This window comes from Rhinatrema bivittatum, chromosome 5 (assembly GCF_901001135.1).
Source record: "Rhinatrema bivittatum chromosome 5, aRhiBiv1.1, whole genome shotgun sequence".
Lineage (NCBI taxonomy): Eukaryota > Metazoa > Chordata > Amphibia > Gymnophiona > Rhinatrematidae > Rhinatrema > Rhinatrema bivittatum.
Window position 1 is genome coordinate 74,184,216 of NC_042619.1, and position 19,448 is coordinate 74,203,663.

At 46.3% G+C, this 19,448-nt stretch overlaps 2 protein-coding genes across 2 annotated transcripts in view; one reads left to right on the forward strand and one right to left on the reverse strand.

Moving 5' to 3' along the window:
• Positions 1–3,385, forward strand: part of ACAT1 (acetyl-CoA acetyltransferase 1) — a 75,773-nt gene extending 72,388 nt beyond the window's left edge. The window contains exon 12 of the mRNA XM_029602464.1: positions 1,994–3,385. Coding sequence (XP_029458324.1) covers positions 1,994–2,114 — 121 coding nt within the window. The 3' untranslated portion in view covers positions 2,115–3,385. The remainder of the gene's footprint in view (positions 1–1,993) is intronic.
• Positions 3,386–11,359: 7,974 nt separating this feature from the next.
• The window catches only part of LOC115092020 (protein NPAT), a 187,246-nt gene continuing 179,157 nt past the window's right edge, over positions 11,360–19,448 (reverse strand). Inside the window, 1 exon segment of the mRNA XM_029602466.1 lies at positions 11,360–11,899. Within this exon segment, the coding sequence (XP_029458326.1) occupies positions 11,813–11,899 (87 nt within the window). The 3' untranslated portion in view covers positions 11,360–11,812.

A 19,448-nucleotide genomic window follows, 5' to 3' on the forward strand; every position in this document is an offset into this window, starting at 1 on the left:
TTTTTTTTTTAACCCTTCCCCAGCTCTGTGCCTTGACCCAATCCTGTCCTGGAAGGCTACAGCCAATTCCTTCAACTTCATGGATTTGACTTTGCTCTGACATGTCCTGTCAAGGGTGGGACCTTATATAGACAGGCGTGTGCCTTTCCAAATCATGTCCAAGCAATTGAATTTCCCACAGGTGCATGCTAAGTTGGAAAAACATGGCAAGGATGATCAATGGAAACAGGATGCACCTGGGCTCAACTCTGAGTGTCATAGCAAAGGGTCCGAGGGAAAATTGCATATTATCCATTTTTAGAATAACAAAATGTGGAACAGGTAAAGGGGTCTGAATACGTTCTAAATGCTTTTAGGTGGCCTTTGGAAGTGATGTTCTCTAGGCCATTCTCAACCCTCTAGAAAGGAACTGCAGTGATAAGTCCTATCTTGTGTGAAACACAGCAGAATGAGTTTTTATTTTTATCTATTTAAACCATTTGTAACCGACTGATCCATAAATATCAGCAAAACAAACAGCCACATTAACTGAGGTCACTTTATCTTACAACAGCAGCTTGGCCAGGTCCAAGACATTTAAGACAGCGAATGTAAATATAAAATGGACATTGTGTCCATATTTCTTAAATTTTTTTTGAATGGGTTAGTCCTTAATCTTTCAGAAGGGACTTTTTCCTGTTAACATCTTAAAGTTTGATGTGGTGACACTGATAGAAGTTTTTTTCTGACCATTTGTGGTGCAGATAAAAGTTGGAGGCAGAATCAGGCTCAGGGATGCTAGCGTGAGACCTGTGCTTGCTCAGAAGGTGGTAAAACTTTTTGAGCTGTGAGAGAAAAAGGGACAGACTCTGGGCTGTCGTATGATGTCAGCCCATCATGTTGGGCTGGTGGAAGAACACAAGCTTTTCTTTTAAGGAATGCTGTGTAAGTTTGGGAGACTAGTGCTGGTGAGGAAATAGAATTACACCAAGAGGAGGGTAGGAGCTAAAGCTCCCCTCCACAGGTAGTAGAATACAGGTCTGGCTTGAGAACAAAGGAGCTCTCAGGCAAGTATCGCCTACTACTCATTAAGGCAGTAGGAGTGAAGTATTTGCTTGCAAGTCTGTTGCATCAACCAACCAGTGCAATGTTCCCTCCAAGCTGCACGCAGTCCTGGGCCAGTGCTCATCTACTGCCACTGTTGGGCACTTTGAACCATGATGGACAGTGTAGCCTTGTGCAACTACAAGAGCCCCACACATGGTTCAACCCACACGCACAATTGCCCCAGCAGTGCTAACCCAGACAGATTTAGCTATAGGTTAGAGAAAGAGAAAACAGAGCTCAATATCCCTCAAACACGGCTGCATTAAAAACTTCAGTGTTCAAAAATGTTTTTAAATATAAAATTGCTTTCTTTAAATCAGTTTGAGGAAAGCAGCTCAAATTGGTCATTAAAAGAAAGCCTCTCCTTTTAGCTATGCTTTTGCTCCAGATCCTGTAAGGTACATTCTTCTAAAGGAGGTGGAACAAACAGGGATCCTCTTTTTGCTGGAGCACAATAAATGGGCAGGGAGATGACAGTAGCTGGAGTTTGGTTTCTTTTGGAGATTTTTCTAGATTCACCCGACTGATTCACGCCCAATTATATCTTTTCTCCCTCCTCCCCACTTCTTGTGGGTCTCCCTCTCCTCCACCTTCTTACTCATAATACCCCACCCCCCCCTTGCCAATAACCTAACTGCTTTGATTAACTCTATTGTTTAAAAAAAAAAAAAAAGAGTACATATGTATATAATCCATGTATTATTTCCTCCAGCCCCTGTTAACCGACTCCTTGTTAAAAATTTATATTATTGTAAAGCTTGTTGCTAGGTTATGTTACATTGTGAACCGAGGTGATGTTTTGCAAACGTGCTTCGGTATATAAAAAACCCTTAAATAAATAAATAAATAAAAAATAATAGATGCTAACTTAAGCTTACTGACATTTCTATTTTGTTTTCCTTTTTAGGATGTCTGGAGCGAGACTCGTTGCTCACCTGGCCCATACTCTAAAGCAAGGCGAGTTTGGGCTTGCTGCAATTTGCAATGGAGGAGGTGGTGCCTCAGCAATACTGATTGAAAAGCTTTAGGGATCATGGAGGAAAAAACAGTGGGTCAAGGCTTGGAACAGCTAATTAATGTGCAGTGTTACTGTCTGAAATGCATTTGGGAATGAGGAAGTAGCTGACAGAACTTTACATAGTATTTAGTACCAATTTTTTTTTTTTTTTAAGGAAACTTATCCTGTGCCCATATTATATTGGTTTATGCAATAATCATCACACATCCTCTATCACCAATAAAGAATAAATGCCATACAGAAAACTAATTACAAATGAGTCCACATATTATTTTAAGTAAAACTTCACTATTGAATATTTTCTACAATAAGCTTTCTTTCTTTGGCTTATCCTTCCACCTATAGACCTCAGTGACCCTTTCCTTGGTCATCCTCTTCCCCCAAGTGCTACCCCACCCCATGGCCTGTTTCCAGTGCCTTGCCTGCTTCCCCCCACCATGACACTTTCTTACTCGCTTCTCTCCTACAGCCCAGGCCCCATCCCATTAGTGGGTCTTCCTGCCCTCCTCCATTTTAAGGCCTCTTTCAAAGCGCTTTCACTCCTGTCTTCTCCTCCCGCAGCCATACTAATCCTTTACTCTCAGGTCAGCAGGGCAACTGGAAAAGCTGGGCAAGGTTATCCTGCTGGCATGGGTGAGAGGGTAGATGGTGAAGGGCGCATGGTAGCACCCGTCCCCTTCCTTTTGTCACTGCAGCTTCACGCTCTTCCAGGCCCCCCATCATTATCTCCTCTTCACAGGGAATTAAGTAGAGCAGCTCAGGTAAGGGTAGTTTGCTCTTTTTCTCAACAGGGGCATGTTTGTCATCCCAAGACCCTAGGATAGTCTCACCAATGGGCTGAAACCCACTCCAGCCTATCATAAGAGTGTACTATTGCCAAGTGATTGAAAAGGAATTGCTGCAGGCTCCTAGAGCATGATATGGAAGCTGGAAAGTAAAATCCCATTCTGGAAGAATGACCACTGTTTAAGAATCTAACCACCTTTAGTAGACAAAGAAACTGTCTTCCATAGATCAGGCAGAACGGGGGTTATAACTCCCCACCCCATGACCAATTCATGCAACACAAGAGTAGATGCTGTACTTTCCTAAGAGGGCCCCAGTTCTAATTCACAAAGGGCAGATCATCCAAAAATCAAAGTTAGAATAGAGCTCCTGAATTGGTCCATTACACGGCCCTGTGGCAGGCCTTACTCATAGGCAGGCTAAAAACTCACCTTTTAACTCCTGCTGCCAGCCTTGTTTTTAACCATTTTCTTAATAAATGAAATTCACAGTTTTGCCCTGTCTGCTTTCCTTGAATAGACTGTAAGCTCTACCTCGAAGGGACAGGAGCATATGATTTTGTACAGCAATATATATATTATGTACTGCCATACATGATAAGTGATTTACTGCAGTAAAATTCAGACTGCTTTTGACAATGAAACTTGCTGTTTAAAATGGTAACTGCTGTTATACTATTCTGCACTGTACTTCAGGTTCAGTACAGCAAAATTGGTTACCTGCTAATTTTCATTCCTGTAGTACCAAGGATCAGCCCAGACTGCTGGGTTGTGTCTCCCTGCCAGCAGGTGGAGTCAGCGAAAAAAGTTAGGCACCCTCTGATAACCCAGTGTGCCACCTGCAATCCCTCAGTATAATCAATATCAAAGCAGAAAAATTAAGTTGAATAATCAATGACCAGAACAATAAAATACAACCAAACAGTGCTAAAACTATATACATAAAAAGAGCACAGACACAATATTGTATCAAAAGTTGTCATTCTTCATAGTCTCCTAAACCTTGCAGAGAGAAAAAAAAACAATTGAGCAGACTCTCCAGAACATTATAGGTCTGGGTGGGCGTCTGGACTGATCCTTGGTACTACAGGAATGAAAGTTAGCAGGTAAGAATCAAATTTTCCTTTCCCTGTACGTACCAGGATCAGTCCAGACCGCTGGGATGTACCCGAGCTGCCCTAAATGGGGTGGGATCCGGAGAGTCCCGCCCGAAGCACACTGCTGCCAAAAGAATAAACTTCCAGAGCTCTGACCTCTAAACGATAATGCTTAGCAAATGTGTGCAAAGATTTCCAAGTCGCTGCTCTGCAAATCTCCTACGGCAAAACACAGTGGCTCTCAGCCCTCTATGCCATTTGAGATCTAATCGAATGAGCCTTCAGACCATCTGATACTGGCCGGCCGTGACAAATGTATGCAGAAGCAATGGTGTCCTTCAGCCATAGGGCAATGGTAGCCTTGGGAGCCTGACAACTATTCTTACGACTGCTCCATAAGACAAAAAGATGGTCTGAGAAACTAAAAACATTAGTTACTTCTAAGTATCACAGAAGTACCCAGCAGACATCTAGCCTCCTCAATTCCTGAACCTGAGGAGAAGTCCGATCCAAATCAGGAAACGTAGGCAACTCAACTGACTGATTCACGTGAAACACAGAGACCACCTTAGGCAGAAAGGAGGGTACTGTCCGAAGCGAAACCTCAGAACCCGAGATGTGCAAGAACGGTTCCCAGCAGGACAACGCCTGAATCTCCAATATATGCCTGTTTATTGAATAAGGATATTAATCTCCAGGTAGTAGCAGTCATTCCCACAAGCCACCCCCATGCCTCTTCTCTTCATTCACATACTCTTTATGGATCCACAGTATTTATCCCACGCCCCTTTGAAATCCTTCACAATTTTAGTCTTCACCACTTCCTCCGGAAGGGCATTCCAGGAATCCCTCTCTGTGAAGAAATACTTCCTGACATTGGTTCTGAGTCTTCCTCCCTGGAGTTTTAAATCGTGACCCCTGGTTCTGCTGATTTTTTTGCAACGGAAAAGGTTTGTCATTGTCTTTGGATCATTAAAACCTATCAAGTATCTGAAATTCTGTATCATATCAGCCCTGCTCCTCCTTTCCTCCACGGTGTACATGTTCGTTCAGTGGGACCGGGCCAATTGCCCCTAGATCCTTCAAGCGAACCAAGGTCTGGAGAATTAACTGTTGCTTTGTCTGGGACCCGCAAGGTGACACCAAGAACAGTTCCCGTAGCGGGCGAGCAAAATCCAATGTGTAACCGTGTTCGATGATGTTTAGAACCCACTGATCCGAGGTGATCTTGACCCATTCCTCGCGCAACAGAGAGAGGCATCCTCCAATCTCCGGAACAGAGGAATGGGCTGGCGCAACTTCATTAGGCAGACTTGTTGGCAGAGAAACCTTGGGAGGCTCCCTCGCGCGAAGGCTATCTCCTGCGAAAGGAATGGGCCCAAGCCTGGGACCGGGTGGACGTCAGCCTCAGAGCAAAGGACAGGGCCCTACCCATCCAAAAACAGCGTTGACCCCAAAAATGACCCCTGACCGATCCAAAGGGGCGAGAAGAGCGAGGCTTGTCCTCCGGGAGCTTGTAAACTTTATTATCCCCCAAGTCTTTAATGAGATGCTCTAGCTCATCACCGAACAACAAGTTTCCTTTAAATAGGAAGGAACCCAGCCGCAACTTTGAGGTAGCGTCAGCTGCCCGGTTGCGGAGACAAATAAGCCTCCTAGCAGAAACTGCGGAGGCCATCGTGAGCGAGGAGGTACGTAGGAGATCATATAAGGTATCGGCAGTATAAGCCACAGCCGACTCCAAACGATTTGCCTTTTCCAGCTCCACCAAAAGGTGTTCCTGAGTAGTGAGCAACTGTTGCACCCACCTAATGGTAGCTCTCTGCATGAGGCTACTGCAAACAGCCGCTCTGACTCCAAGCGCCGAAACAACTAAAATCCGTTTGAGAAGATCCAGCTTCCTATCCTGGAGGTCCTTAAAAGCTGTGCCTCCCGTCACCGGAATGGTCGTGCGCTTATCGATCACTGAGATGGCTGTGTCCACTTTAGGGACCTTAAGCAAATCCAAGGACTACTGCAGAAGTGGATAAAGTTTTTCCATGGCCCTACTAACCCTCAGACTGGCCTCTGGCGCGTCCCATTCCCGCGTAAGCAGCTGCTAAAGCTTCGGGTGAAAGGGCAAAGCTTCAGGCGGAGTCCTTAGCCCTGCAAGAACAGGGTCCCCTGGGGAAGGATCTGCCACTGGCTGCAGAACCGGAATATCAAGTTCTTCCAGAACATGAGGAATTAAGGGATCCAATTCCTCCCTGCAAAGATGAATAGCCTAGTGGTTAAGAGCAGTGGGCTACGAACCAGGAGACCAGCGTTCAAGTCCCACTATTGCTCCTTGTGACCTTGGACAAGTCACTTTACCCTCCATTGCCTCAGGTACAAATTTAGATTGTAAGCCCTCTGAATGTAAACCGATGTGATATCTCAGATATAAATAAACAAACACACACACCTGGTGGGTCATCCCCTTCCACTAGAGCGGAATCTTCAACATCATCGCTTGTGCCCACAGTGTCCACCGTGGCAGGGTCTTGGGGTGTGGGGTCCATGGGCCAAATAGGGTATAGGAGCTGCAGGAACTACTGGCCCTTCACCACTGGGACCTGCTGCAAATCCAAATCTGCCTCCAGATAAGCTTTGTGCAGCAGTAAAATAAACTGTGGGGAAGAAGGATGCTGCCTCTTTAAGACCCCCCCCCAGGGGCATGGGAGGAGGCAGGGCTTCAAAATCTACATCTAGAGGCCTTTCAGAGCTTAAACTAGGAGGGGAAAGCGGCAGAGGAAGATCCCCTCCCCCCAGACCCTGCACAGCTAAGCACAGGAACGGGGAACGGGGCAGGCAGTTGGAGAAGAGCCAGCTGAGCCACGCAAAGACACTCTTTTGCCTGAAACAGGCAGTTCTGAAGGTCCTTTGCCCCCGGGGAGGGAACAGTGACAGAGGCCCTCGCGGGAGAGCCTCGCTGCCGGCTATCCACACGCAGAACACCAAGATCCCCGCGGCATGGCAGAAAAAATTCAACTGCGTAACCTGTAAGTTCCTCCGGAGCCCCAGGTGCTTAGAGCAGGCTGTGTATCATTATTATTTATTTATTTTTACAAAAAATGGAGCCGGTTATCTCCAGGTATCAAGGCTTGTGGGCACAAAGCCCTGCCCTGCCTGCTTAAGAAGATCTGTACTCTCTTTATGCTAGCTGCTGCTTCTTTTTTTTTTGGTCATTAAGGTTATAAGAAACCCCTTTCCAATAGAAATAAACACAACAATTTAGAAAGGATCAGGACCGCAGGGTATGTCTTCCTTCACTTGCTGGAGTCAGAGAAATACTGAGGGATCGCAGGTGGCACACTGGGTTATCAGAGGGTGCCTTCAACTTTTTTCTCTGACTCCACCTACTGGAAGGGACACACAACCCAGCGGTCTGGACTGATCCTGGTACGTACAGGGAACAGTGTTTACCCAGCTAGCCCTCATGGCCTCAGCTTCATTGTGAGACCAAGCTGAAAGTCTTGCACCATGCAGAAGGCACAGGACTGCCACTACTTAACTCTTTTGCATTTTTATTCCACTACAGTTGTTATAAAGAGCACAGAGGCAGGCAGCAGAGTAATGGTATACAATAGCCAAGCAATATTTCTTATCCTTAACCGCCTCAAAGACTAGTTCAAGCAAGTTCACGCCTAAGAAGTGTCCAGCTGCTCAACTTAGAAAGCAAAGAATTTGCACGCATATACAGCTGATCTTTGAACAGATAGCTGTTGGTTTGATTAGTGGAAAATATTTAAACTAGCTCACTTTCATCATGTACGTAAAGCATTTGAGCATAACAGAGCAGAAACCTGTTTGAACAAGGTTTGCATCTCTAAAACATAACACTATATTTCAGTGGGTTTTTGAATGTTTACAAGGTGCATATACTTAAATAAATTTTAGCAGGCTGAGAGTTATATTTTTTTTTTTTAATAATGGACTTGCATTAAGTAGGAAAAACTAGATTAAAAAAAGAAAAGAAAAAACCCTTCTAAACAGGAAATGCATACTGGAGTGCATAATACCCAAAAATATATGGAAAGAGGACATTAAAAGGCTGAGATATTTAGATATCTTCCCTTTAGAACAAATAAAGAGTAGGTAGAGCAACCCAGTAAAGATGTACAGGGGAAGGTAGCAAGTTGCACTAGCTCTGGAGGGACCACCCTAACAAAAGCAGCTGTTAAGTTCAAACTCCATCTGTGAGTTCTGCACTGTTCAAGATAGGAAGCCCACAGAGCCAATAGTAAAGCAAGTTTGCTTACTGTAAAGGGTGTTTGGCCATAGATAGCAGGATGCATCAGCCATTGCAGGTAGGTGCTGACAGCCAGTAGCAGACTTGCCCTACCATCTCACCTAAGGCCCATGCCCATGAAGGTGAAAAAGCCCTACAAAAGGGCCTCGTGTATTACAAGAAAAACTCAGCCACATCCTAAAACTTCTCAGCTGTTCTCTCTCTCTTACAACCCTAACCAGTAAAGAGCAGCTGTCACGAGGCATATTTTATCTAATTGGCTGGCTTAGTGCATTGCTGCTGCTATACCTTAGCAAGACTGTAAGAAAGCCTCAGAAGGCTCATCAAGTAAGAGCCTAAGCTTTGAGTAGTACTCAGTGAGGAGATCTGCAAAGCTGCAACTTTGGTTTCAGTTAACACATTTATGTCCCATTACTGTTTTGATTCTCTTTCGAAGACTGACAGTACATTTAGACAAGTTTAGCCAAATCTGTTCTCAACTATAGTTTATGCTTCATGGTGGGGGCCAGTTTGCTTACTCAGTAAATACCGTATTTACCAGAGTATAGGACGAACTTTTTCCCCCTCAAAAAAAGTAGTGCATCCTATGCACCAGTAATCAAATTTAACAGCGTCCGGTGGAGGGGGGGGGGGGGAAGGGAGGGAAGTGTCACGGTGGCGTTGGGGAGCGAGGGCCAAGCACCAGCCAATCTGGCAGCACGCCCTCGCTCTCCGCCACCGCGACACTCCCCTCCCCTCCCCCCCAAGCAGACGCTGTTAGTGATTTCAACTCTGGAGAAGCAGCAAGTTTAATCTCCAATGGTATCATTTAACCTAACCTTCCTCCATCAGTGGTTAATAGCATCTGGACTGTGCTTGTAAGACTGGATACTGCTTTGGATACAAGTTCCTTGATAAAAACTGTGACTGTGCTCATGCAAAATCAGAAGATGGAATCTCAGGAATTCAAAGGGAAACTTGGAATGATAGAAGAGGAAATAAAAAAAAAAATTAAATCTGGGCAGGTTGTTCTTGCTCAGGATAAATTAGTGCTTCAAAGGAAAATGGAGTAAACGGAAAAAATTGGCCAAACATTTGAATCTTAGGCTTCTGAACATCCCTAGAGGCCCTAGCACAACACCCAAGAAACATCACCCGGGGGGTGTTGTGCCACCTGATTCGGGGAGCAGGGTCTGCAGGTCCTATGAGCTGGTGATTTTGATTACTGGTGCATAGGACCTGCAGAATCGCTCCCCGATGGGCCGGTGCTGGGCAAAGGGGGCTTGCCGAAGCGCAGCTGAGTCCCCCTGGCCTACTTCTACTAGGTTACCTTCACTGCTTCCCGCCCCAGGCAGTACCATCAAGCTGTATAATAAATACAAGGGCGCGCTGCCAATTGGGCAGCACGCCCTTGCTCCCCGATGCCACTGTGTCACTCCCCCCCACCCCCACCAGACACTTGATTTAGTACCCCAAAGTTCTGATTTATAAGTCAGTTTAACATACGCTAAAATTATACAGAAAATTATTTTTTCCCTTAAAAATATGTATAAAAAAGGGGGTGCATCTTATATACCGGCAAATGTGGTACCCTGCAACCTTAAACTTGGAACTCCCTAATAGAGCAAGTTTGCTTACCATACCCAGTGTTTGCCATAGATAGCAGGATAAATTAGCCAGGGAATAACTACCCACTTCCCTGGAGGCTGTTGCCTTGTGAGCCTCCCCCATCTATAGCAGAGCTAGAATGACTTCGTTTTTAGCAGCAAGAAATGGATCCCTCTTTCAGATTTTGAAGAAATACTCTCCACACCAATTTTAGAATTAATAACGGGAAAGCCATGAACAAAGAAGAAAACACTGGAGATGTGGATGCCCTATATCTCCTCTTTACCATCAGAAGCTAGAAGTATGGGGTTGAGCAAATAGTGATTAAGAGGACTGCTTGGATACTCATACTTACCGCAATGCCTTTTCTATTTCTATGCAAGAACCTGTTTCTATTAATTCTGTTTTATGTAAAGACATAGAAGGCTCAGAAGCACAGCTTCCATGTCGTTTATGTTTAACCTTTAAATTGTTTCCAAAATAGTAAATACAAAATAGATGTAACTAATGAAACAGTAGCAGGCTGCTCTGCTTTTTAGTGCCAGTTTAGAATACTTGCGGCACAGGGGCTAAGCTGCTCCCTCCAGCATTTGTGATTGCCCCTCCATAAACCATCATCTTAGGGAACGCTGGCAACATGTACAGCAAAACCAATTAGCTTGCAAATTTCCAGCTACAAAACAAGCTTATCATCTACCTCAGCACAGCAAGGCACACAACCTACAACAAGGGCTGAAGGAGGAAGAGGAGGCCAGCACTTCACACTAATTATTTGTCAACTCTGCCAGCAGTTTTTATTACAGGGTGTAAATAAGTTACCATGAATTTATTAAATCTACTTTAGCACAAAAGCCTGTCCAAATTGAAAGACTGCACATCCATGAGCCCTTCACAGGCAGGAGCCTTAACAGTATTTACTGTGTAATACTTCATTCCTTTTGGTGATATGGCCCTATTTTTATATTCTATGAACAAACAAAGGCATGGTGGCTAATGCAGTTTCAGCACAGGCCACCATGGTCACACTATGAAATGTAGCCACCATTGGTTTAGTAAAAAAAAAAAATATAGCCATCAAAAAAAACACCTCAATCATACTACACCTTAGTTCTACTGGAACATCACCTACCTTGTGCAAGAGAAGACTTCTACAGGAACTGGCATCCCAACCCAGAGGGAAAAAGGTCTAACACAATGCTATTCATTTCGTCCTTAGGCTTGCAAGATATCCCTAATGAACATGCAGGAGATAGATCCAAATACTTTTAAAGTTGTGCGCATTCAACCCTCATGCATATTCCTTAGGGATATCCTGAAAACCTGACCTATTTGTGACCCTTGAGGTGTGGAAGTGAATACCCCTGTTCTAACATCTGGAAACATAAGAGTGTGCATTCAGCCATGGTTTCAATCAAAGGGAGAGGAGCACTACAAGAGATAGCATTGTGCACATTACAAGCTCAGGGCAGGCTTGGCAACCAGGCACCTTGTTAATGGAAACAGTTCTGCCCATCACTGGTTTCAGGCTAGCAGTTTAATGTCTAGAAATGGCCATTACTGAGAACAGAGCAGTTCCAAAAAGGAAGGGGGCTGCATGTTTTAGCCCAACAAAAACCAGAACTATGAATTGATGTAGGAAATTTCAAAAATAAACAGCAAACAAGTTACAGGGAACAAGCTATAAAATGCATTTAACCATAAAGAAATTAGCACTTCAGGATACTTAATTCTATAATGTACAATATTTACAGTACATGACATTTGCAAATATGAATCTACATTTTGTGAAAGTGCTTTAAAAACATACAACAGAATACACAGAATTCAAACTATTTACAAACAAAGCATTTTTTATGATCTCTTTCCAAATGTAAAAATGTTGGTGCACTCTGAGTGGTTATCACACTCCACTCTGATGATGGCACTGAACTAAAGACCACTGGTTAGTCCACACGTAAGGCTCATCTGTTTACTCATCATAATGCAAAGACAGCAAAAACTTGTCCACATCCATACCAGCTGGAAAGGAATCCAATACCTTTTTCTTCTTCTGTTTCTGTTTTGAGGGGGAAATGGGAGAACAGAGCCTGTTAAGTGGAGCATCAGCAACGAGCGAAAAGCAGAAAACGCATTCCAGAGACTCATTATATGCAAGGAAAATACAGCGATTGTTGCCAACAATGACTGGGTTTGGGGTCTGTATATGAATACCAAGTTACTGGTCTTTGGATACTTCGGCCATTTCCTCTCCCTCCCCCACACTACTCTACAGCTAGTGTAATAGCCAGGGAGAAAGAGGGCCGCATACACTTCCTGGAGTGGGAGGTTCACAAAAAAAAAAAAAATCCAATGCAGAAGAATTTCTCAACTTTGGACCAAGAAATCTCACAGGACACATGTGATTCTATTTAGCCCATGCTGTATGTATGGTAAGATTTGTCTAAACCAGAAGGCCCGTGGATATTTGACATAAGGTAATAAGAGTCTTCCAGAAAATACAATAAAACATTTTCTAGTTTCTTGCACTAACTTATTCATTGGCTATGTCTGCTCTCGTTCATCATCTAACTTATTCTCTTCCCCCTTCTCATTTTATAGTGTTATGTCCCTTTCTTTCTCTGTGCCTTTTTTCTTCTGATCTATACTACACTTTCCCATCTCTCCCCCTCCCCCTCCCCCACCCTGAAGTGCCTCCTTATGCACCTGGTCACTCCACTCTGGTTCCACATCCAACCATCCAGGGCTGGCACAAGGCAATCTGCTGTCTGAAGTGAAGGATGAAATGGCACCCCTCCCCTCCCATGGCCCAGTGCAGGTGAAGTTACAGAGGGCCAGGGCAGGAGGAAGGCAATGGAGAGTGAAGTGACTTGCCCAAGGTCACAAGGAATGGCAATAGGATTTGAACCCGGGCTTCCCTTGTTTGCAGCTCACTGCTCTAACCACTCAGTATTTGGCCCTGTTATTTTTTTATTCTCAGTCTTTGGCATCCACACTAGGGAGGCTGCCCCACCTCCTGGGTCTAGAAACAGGACTCCTCCATTCCCTATTGCCTGCCTCCCACCCTTCTCCAGGATCTGCCCCCTGGGGGTGTGAGAGGTTGGTGAATGCTGGGAGTCTGTGTGTGTGACACACTCTCTCTTAGGGCTGATACAAGGGTATTAGATGCCCTAGACAAACCTCACAGCCTTTCATTCCCCCTTCCCTCCCCTCTCCACATAATTAAAACTTATGTATTCTTTTCCATTTTAAATTGTATTAACTTCCCCAACCTAAAAGGGCAGATTGCATATGGAAAATAGACCTTCAAAGTACAATCTTCTGAAGTAAAAATATCACTTACAACAACATATATATTATTTAGGCATACACTGCAAACAAATACACTTTCAATAGTAATAGTTTAATAGACTTAATAAACTACCTTTCTCCTAGTAATCGAGGCAGTTTACTGCATCCCATATGGTATTAGGCCTATGGTAAAGTGCACTGGGTGAGGACTTGGCCCTCAGAAAGCCAGGAATAATCTGAACTACAATTCCTATATAGTAAGCCTTCCATATCATAACTGCCAGCACTCAACTTATGAAAAAGCCGTACTGCAAATATTACATCAGGCCCTAAACACCAATCCACCTCCTATTAGGAAAACAGATTAAAGCCAGGTTGTTGTAAATCCCTACACAGAAACTACATGCTAGCAGAATATCTAAAGACTCAATCACGCAAGCAGAACACAGATAGACTCTCACCAAATACAAAATAAAGAGATCATAAAATATAAATTGAAATAGGCATAGAAAAACTGAACTGGAAATCACAAGAAGCCAAATTCTGTAAGCAATGCAGACAATCGAGAAATATAAAACATTAAACATTCCAATAAAATTAATGTCAAATCTGATAAATTCAGGTAATTAAAAACACGTATAAAAATGTTTAAAATATTACCAAACACTAATAAAATATTTCAAAACAGATACATCACATCCAATAATGAAAACTAACAAGGATGGGAAAAAAACCCAAACCCTCCCACTCTCCATACCTGGGAACTTTAGTTTCCTGTACGTACCAGGATCAGTCCAGACTCCACGGACTCCGACCTATACCCCTGAGGTGCCACCTAGAGTCTGTCAGTACTTCTCTGTCTCCAGCAGATGGTGGAGGTGCAAATCCCTTCAGTCTGATTTAACTAGTATTCTCTGTGGAATTAATTTGCTTGCTAGGTTGGTTGGAATTAGGACTTATTTTTGATTGGCTTACTTAAAAGAAAAAAAAAAAAGAGGTAAGAACAGGACAAAAGGCTCAGAAGCCTTTAAGCCTCCCAGGGGGGTTGTCAGGTCCTGGTGGGACCATCCCCCCTGGTAATAGAGGCTACAGAGCAGAGGGCTGAGGACCCGATTACCTGCTGCACCTGAGGGTGATACTAGGGAGCCCAGTTCACTCACCCTCAGTGGGGGAGACCAACAGCTTCCGATTAAAAAAAAATAAAATTGTATTTTTTTATTCTGTCGGCCGGCCTAGCGTCCTCTGTTTCTCCCCGATTCGCCGACGTTGCACAGCAGTCCGCTTTCTCCTGCCGTGCTCCCGGGCTATTTTTAGGCTCTTCACTGTGCTGTGTGGTGCGGCCTGCTCATTGTGTGGCAGCGCGCGCGCCTTTCCAGGGCCGGGCTATGCTCTGACTGCCTCTCAGGAGGGGAGGGATCAACAGGGCAGGTGGCGACAAAAACTTCCCGTGGGGGAGGGGGGGGGGCCGTGTTCCCGATGTCGGCAAGAGTCTGGGAGGCTCGAGGTTAGCAGCAAGTCCTCCGACCCGTTCCTCTTCAGTGCGGGAACGGAGGCAATTTCACAAGTTTTCAGGGCTCAGGAACAAGATGCGCTGGGGGAGAGGAATTCCCCTCCACCTCTTTCTCTGCGGCCTCCGGAGAGGCGTATTCCAGGAGGATCAGGAGCATTTGTCGGGGAGGGACCCGGGGGGGGGGGGGGGGGGTGTCAGAAGATTCTTCCTCTTCATTCTCCTCTGATTTTGTATTGCTGCTCCACAAGGCATTTAAAGCCCGGAGAACAGCAAAGAAACAGGGTAGCACGGGTTTTCGGGCAGCCTCGGGGTCTTTTGGGTCAAGCCGGTATGCTTGCTGCGATGAGAATAGGCCCAAGTCTCCCCCGGTGGTGGGACCCCCGGAATCTAAGCGCCCTCTTCAATTTCTTTCGGAGCCGGTGGACACCACGTCTTCGGATACCTTGGATTGGGGGGGGGGGGGGGGACGGATGACACACACCCCGCCACATGATCCACAAGGGCCTGATGCAGATCCGGACCCAGATACTCAGGCCCAGCCTTCCAAGCACACAGGACCACCTGTGGTTGAGGGAGATGACCCCAAAGTGGTGCGTTTGTTCCGTAAGGATGAGTTAGGACCTCTCATCCCGGCTATTCTGGAGGAATTGGGGGTCGAGATCCCTCTGGAAGATTCACGGATGGGAGCCATGGATCTGGTGATGCTTGGACTCCGAGGTTCAGCAAAATCGTTCCCTTTCCATATGTTGATTACTGACCTGTTTCGGGAGTGGGACACTCCAGATTTAGGGTTGGACCTTCTCAAATTGCGCAGCTCTCTCTGCGGTGACAAAGACCACAACCATTCCGGTAACAGGAACCACTGCTCGTAAGGATTGTAAATTGGAGCTGCAACTTTAAAAGATTTTTGAGGTCTCAGCCCTCGGGATTCGAGCAGCCATGTGCAGTAGTTTTGCGCTGAGAGCCAGTCTCCGCTGGGTGCAGCATTTACAATCGTCTGCATCTTTTTCTGAGGCAGCGCAGGCGGTCAACTGGAGGCTGCGGTCACTTACAGCGTAGATGCGCTTTACGATCTTCTTCGTACATCTGGGAGAAACATGATTTCGGCTGTATCGGCCCGCAGACTTCTCTGGCTCAGGAACTGGTCCACGGATGTTTCTTCCGAAGCTCAGTGGGATCCTTGCCTTTTAAGGGAAAGCTACTTTTTGGTCAGCAACTGAAGGACCTGATTAAGTCTCTGGGAGAGAACAAGGTCCATAAGTTGCCTGAGGACAGTCCTAGGACACGCGGCTCATTTTCCCAAAGGGCTAGATTTTGGGGAAATTGTCCTTTTCGTTCCTCTCGATCCTCCGGGTCCTCGTCTCATCAAGGTCCTGCCCGGCAACACTCCTGGAATCAGTTCTTTCGCGGCCGACGTCCTGGTAGAGACGGAACCCAGCAAGCCCATGGTGCTCTCAAGTCCTCACAATGAAGCGATGCCGGTTCACTCCTCCATACCAAAGATAGGGGGAAGGCTGTCTCTCTTTCTAGAGGAGTGGACCACTTTAATCTCAGATCAATAGGTCCTAAATATAATAGAACACGGCTACGCTTTAGATTTTGCACGGGTGCTGCAGGAACGCTATCTGATTTTCCTGTCTTCCTACCATCAGGTGGTACTAGACACCCTACGACGCCTGCAAGAACTAGGAGCCATAGTGCCGGTGCCCACAGGAGAACTCAGTCGAGGTCAATACTCCATCTACTTCATAGTGCCCAAAAAGGAGGGCAACTTTATGTCCCATCTTCGATGTAAAAAGTGTCAATCGCACGCTCAAGGTAACTCAGTTTCGCATGGAAACTCTTCGCTTGGTGATAGCGTCCGTCCACAAGGGAGAGTTTTTGGCATCCCTAGACCTGACGGAAGCATACTTACATATACCCATCCATCTGGATCAACAGAAGTATCTGTGGTTCATGGGCATCATTTTCAATTTTGTGAACTGCCCTTTGGTCTTGGACTGTGCCCAGAGTGTTCACCAAGGTGATGGTGGTTGTAGCAGCGGAGCTTCAGAAGGAGGACGATTGGCTGATTTGAGCAAAATCGGAGGACCTTTGCCGGGCGGCGGTTCAGAAAGTGTTGCACCAGTTGAGTTCGTTGGGCTGGGTTGTCAATCCCGACAAGAGTCATCTGATTCTCTCTCAGTCCCTGTCATTCCTGGGAGCGCGGTTCGACACTTTCTGTCGGAAGGTGATACTCGTGGCATCAGAATGGCCGAGATGCCCATGGTTTGCGGATCTCCTGAATCTAGCAATAGAGGGTCAGCTGATGTTCCATTCGTCTCAGAATCTTCAGCATCAAGGGCCCGTTTGTTTCAGAGAGGCAGATCGCTTCTGTCTAGCGGAATGGCTTTTGAAAGACGGAGATTGAGGAGCAAGGGTTATTCAGATGCGGTGATTGCCATGCTTTTACAGTCCTGTAAAACTTCTACTTCCATGATGTACGTTAGAGTTTGGGGTGTCTGAGGCCTGGTGCTTAGACAACCAGGTGTAGCCGTTCAGGGCTTCCACTGCAGATATTATGGCCTTTCTACAGGCAGGTCTAGCTAAGGGATTGGCCTTTAATTCTCTGCGAGTTCAAGTGGCAGCTCTGGGTTGCTTTCGGGGTAAGGTACAGGGTGTGACTAGCATCCCCATCCAGATGTAGCTCGTTTTCTGCATGGGGCTAAACATCTGCGTCCCCCGGTTCGGAGCCCTTGTTCCTCGTGGAAGCTGAATCTGGTCCTCCGCGCTCTTGGTAATGCGCCCTTCGAGCCGTTGAAACGAGCGACCCTGAAAGATCTGACATTGAAGGTAGTCTTCCTCGTAGCTATCGCATCAGCACGGCATGTATCAGAGCTTCAGGCCTTCAAGCTTGCAGGGAGCCCTTCTTATGGATTTCGGAGGAAGGGGTTTCCTTGCAGACAGTTCCCTCTTTTCTCCCTAAAGTGGTGTCCTCTTTTCATTTGAATTAGTCGGTGGAGCTCCATTCTTTTGCAGGCCTGGATTTGTCTACTTCCAAATCTAGGGAATTGCGAAAGTTGGACGTCAAGCGGGTGTTATTGCATTACTTGGAGGTTACGAACGGTTTCCGTCTGTCGGACCATCTTTTCGTGCTCTGGAGTGGTCCCAGGAGGGGTCATAAAGCTTCAAGAGCCACTATTGCGCGCTGGCTAAAGGAAACTATTAGTTCTGCATACCTGGTTCAGGGCTGTCCGATTCTGGTTGGTCTCAGAGCTCATTCTACTCGATCACAAGCAACTTCATGAGCGAAATGTCAACAAGTGTCGCCGTAGGAAATTTGTTGGGCGGCTACATGGAAGTCTCCACACACTTTTACCAGGCATTACCGCCTTGATGTTCGGGCCCGAGCCCGGTTCTTTTGGCACTAGTGTGATCCGAGCAGGACTCTCTCAGTCCTACCCTGGTTAAGGAAGCTTTGGTACATCCCAGGAGTCTGGACTGACCCGGATACATACAGGGAAAGGAAAATTGGTTCTTACCTGCTAATTTTCATTCCTGTAGTACCACGGATTAGTCCAGAGTCCCACCCATGGGGAAACGGAGAGTCCGCTCGGCCGGTTGTTATTTAAATATTCATATACTATATGCCCCCCATTACAGGGTAACAGTATGGGCATGAATTTTCAGGTTGTTTTTCCCTTTCCTCTGCTCTGCGATGGAGGTGAAATTTGGTTATAATGCAAGTTCTGGTTTGTCTTTCTATTTGGGTACAGTGTAATACTGACAGACTCTAGGTGGCACCTCAGGGGTACACGACGGAGTCTGTTAAAACTTCTCTGTCTCCAGCTGCTGGAGGCGAGGCAAAACCCAGGAGTTTGGACTGATCCGTGGTACTACAGGAATGAAAATTAGCAGGTAAGAAGCAATTTTCCTATTTTCAGTCCTCCTGAGATTGTCATAAATTGGAGGAGGCTGCACAAACTTTAACCTCTCTCACACACATTTACAGGTTACACACACACACACACACACACACACACACACACACACACAAACCCTCTCATATACACACAGATACATTGGCTCCTTCACCATCAGGCATACAGACATGCTGGCTCCCACTCACTCCTGCACACATACCTGCTCCCTCTCTCTCAAGCACACACTCACTCTCTCTCAGGCACACATGCTTACATGTACACACACGCTCTTCCTTTCTCTGACACACACATTCTCTCTCTCTCTAGCAGGCATGCAGGACTGATCCCCTGCCAACATGGGGCCCCCTTTAGTTGGGCTGCTTGGAGGGATGTGATCCCCTGGCGGCCACATGGCCTCTTCCATTTCGGCCCCATGGGCGAGACGAGATGCCCTGGTGGCTGGGGCCTTTTTAAATTGGGCTGCCAGGCAGGATGTGATCCCCCCAGAAGCCACAGGGCCTCCTTCATTTCACTCGCCGGGTGTGATGGGATCCCCCAGCGGCCAGGGCCTTCTCCATTTCGCCCGCCGGGCGGGACAGGATCCCCCGGCAGCCACAGGCCTCTTCTCCAACCTTCCATAGCCCTGCTGGTCTTATTGTGCCTGGGGGGTTCAGGGAGGGGGACAAGCTGTGCCCTGCTGCACATGAGCGCAGATTAGGGAACACTGCCAGTGACCATGTACTTTCTTCAGTTCGGCTGCTGGGTGGGAAAGGAAAATAAAGCTGCTCCCACCCCCCAGTGCCTGGAGTTTTCTGCTGCTGGCCCGGAGACACAGCAATTCCTTTAGAATTTCGGAGTCTCCGGGCCAATTCCAAAGAGCTCCCAGTTATGCCTTCCACGCTGTG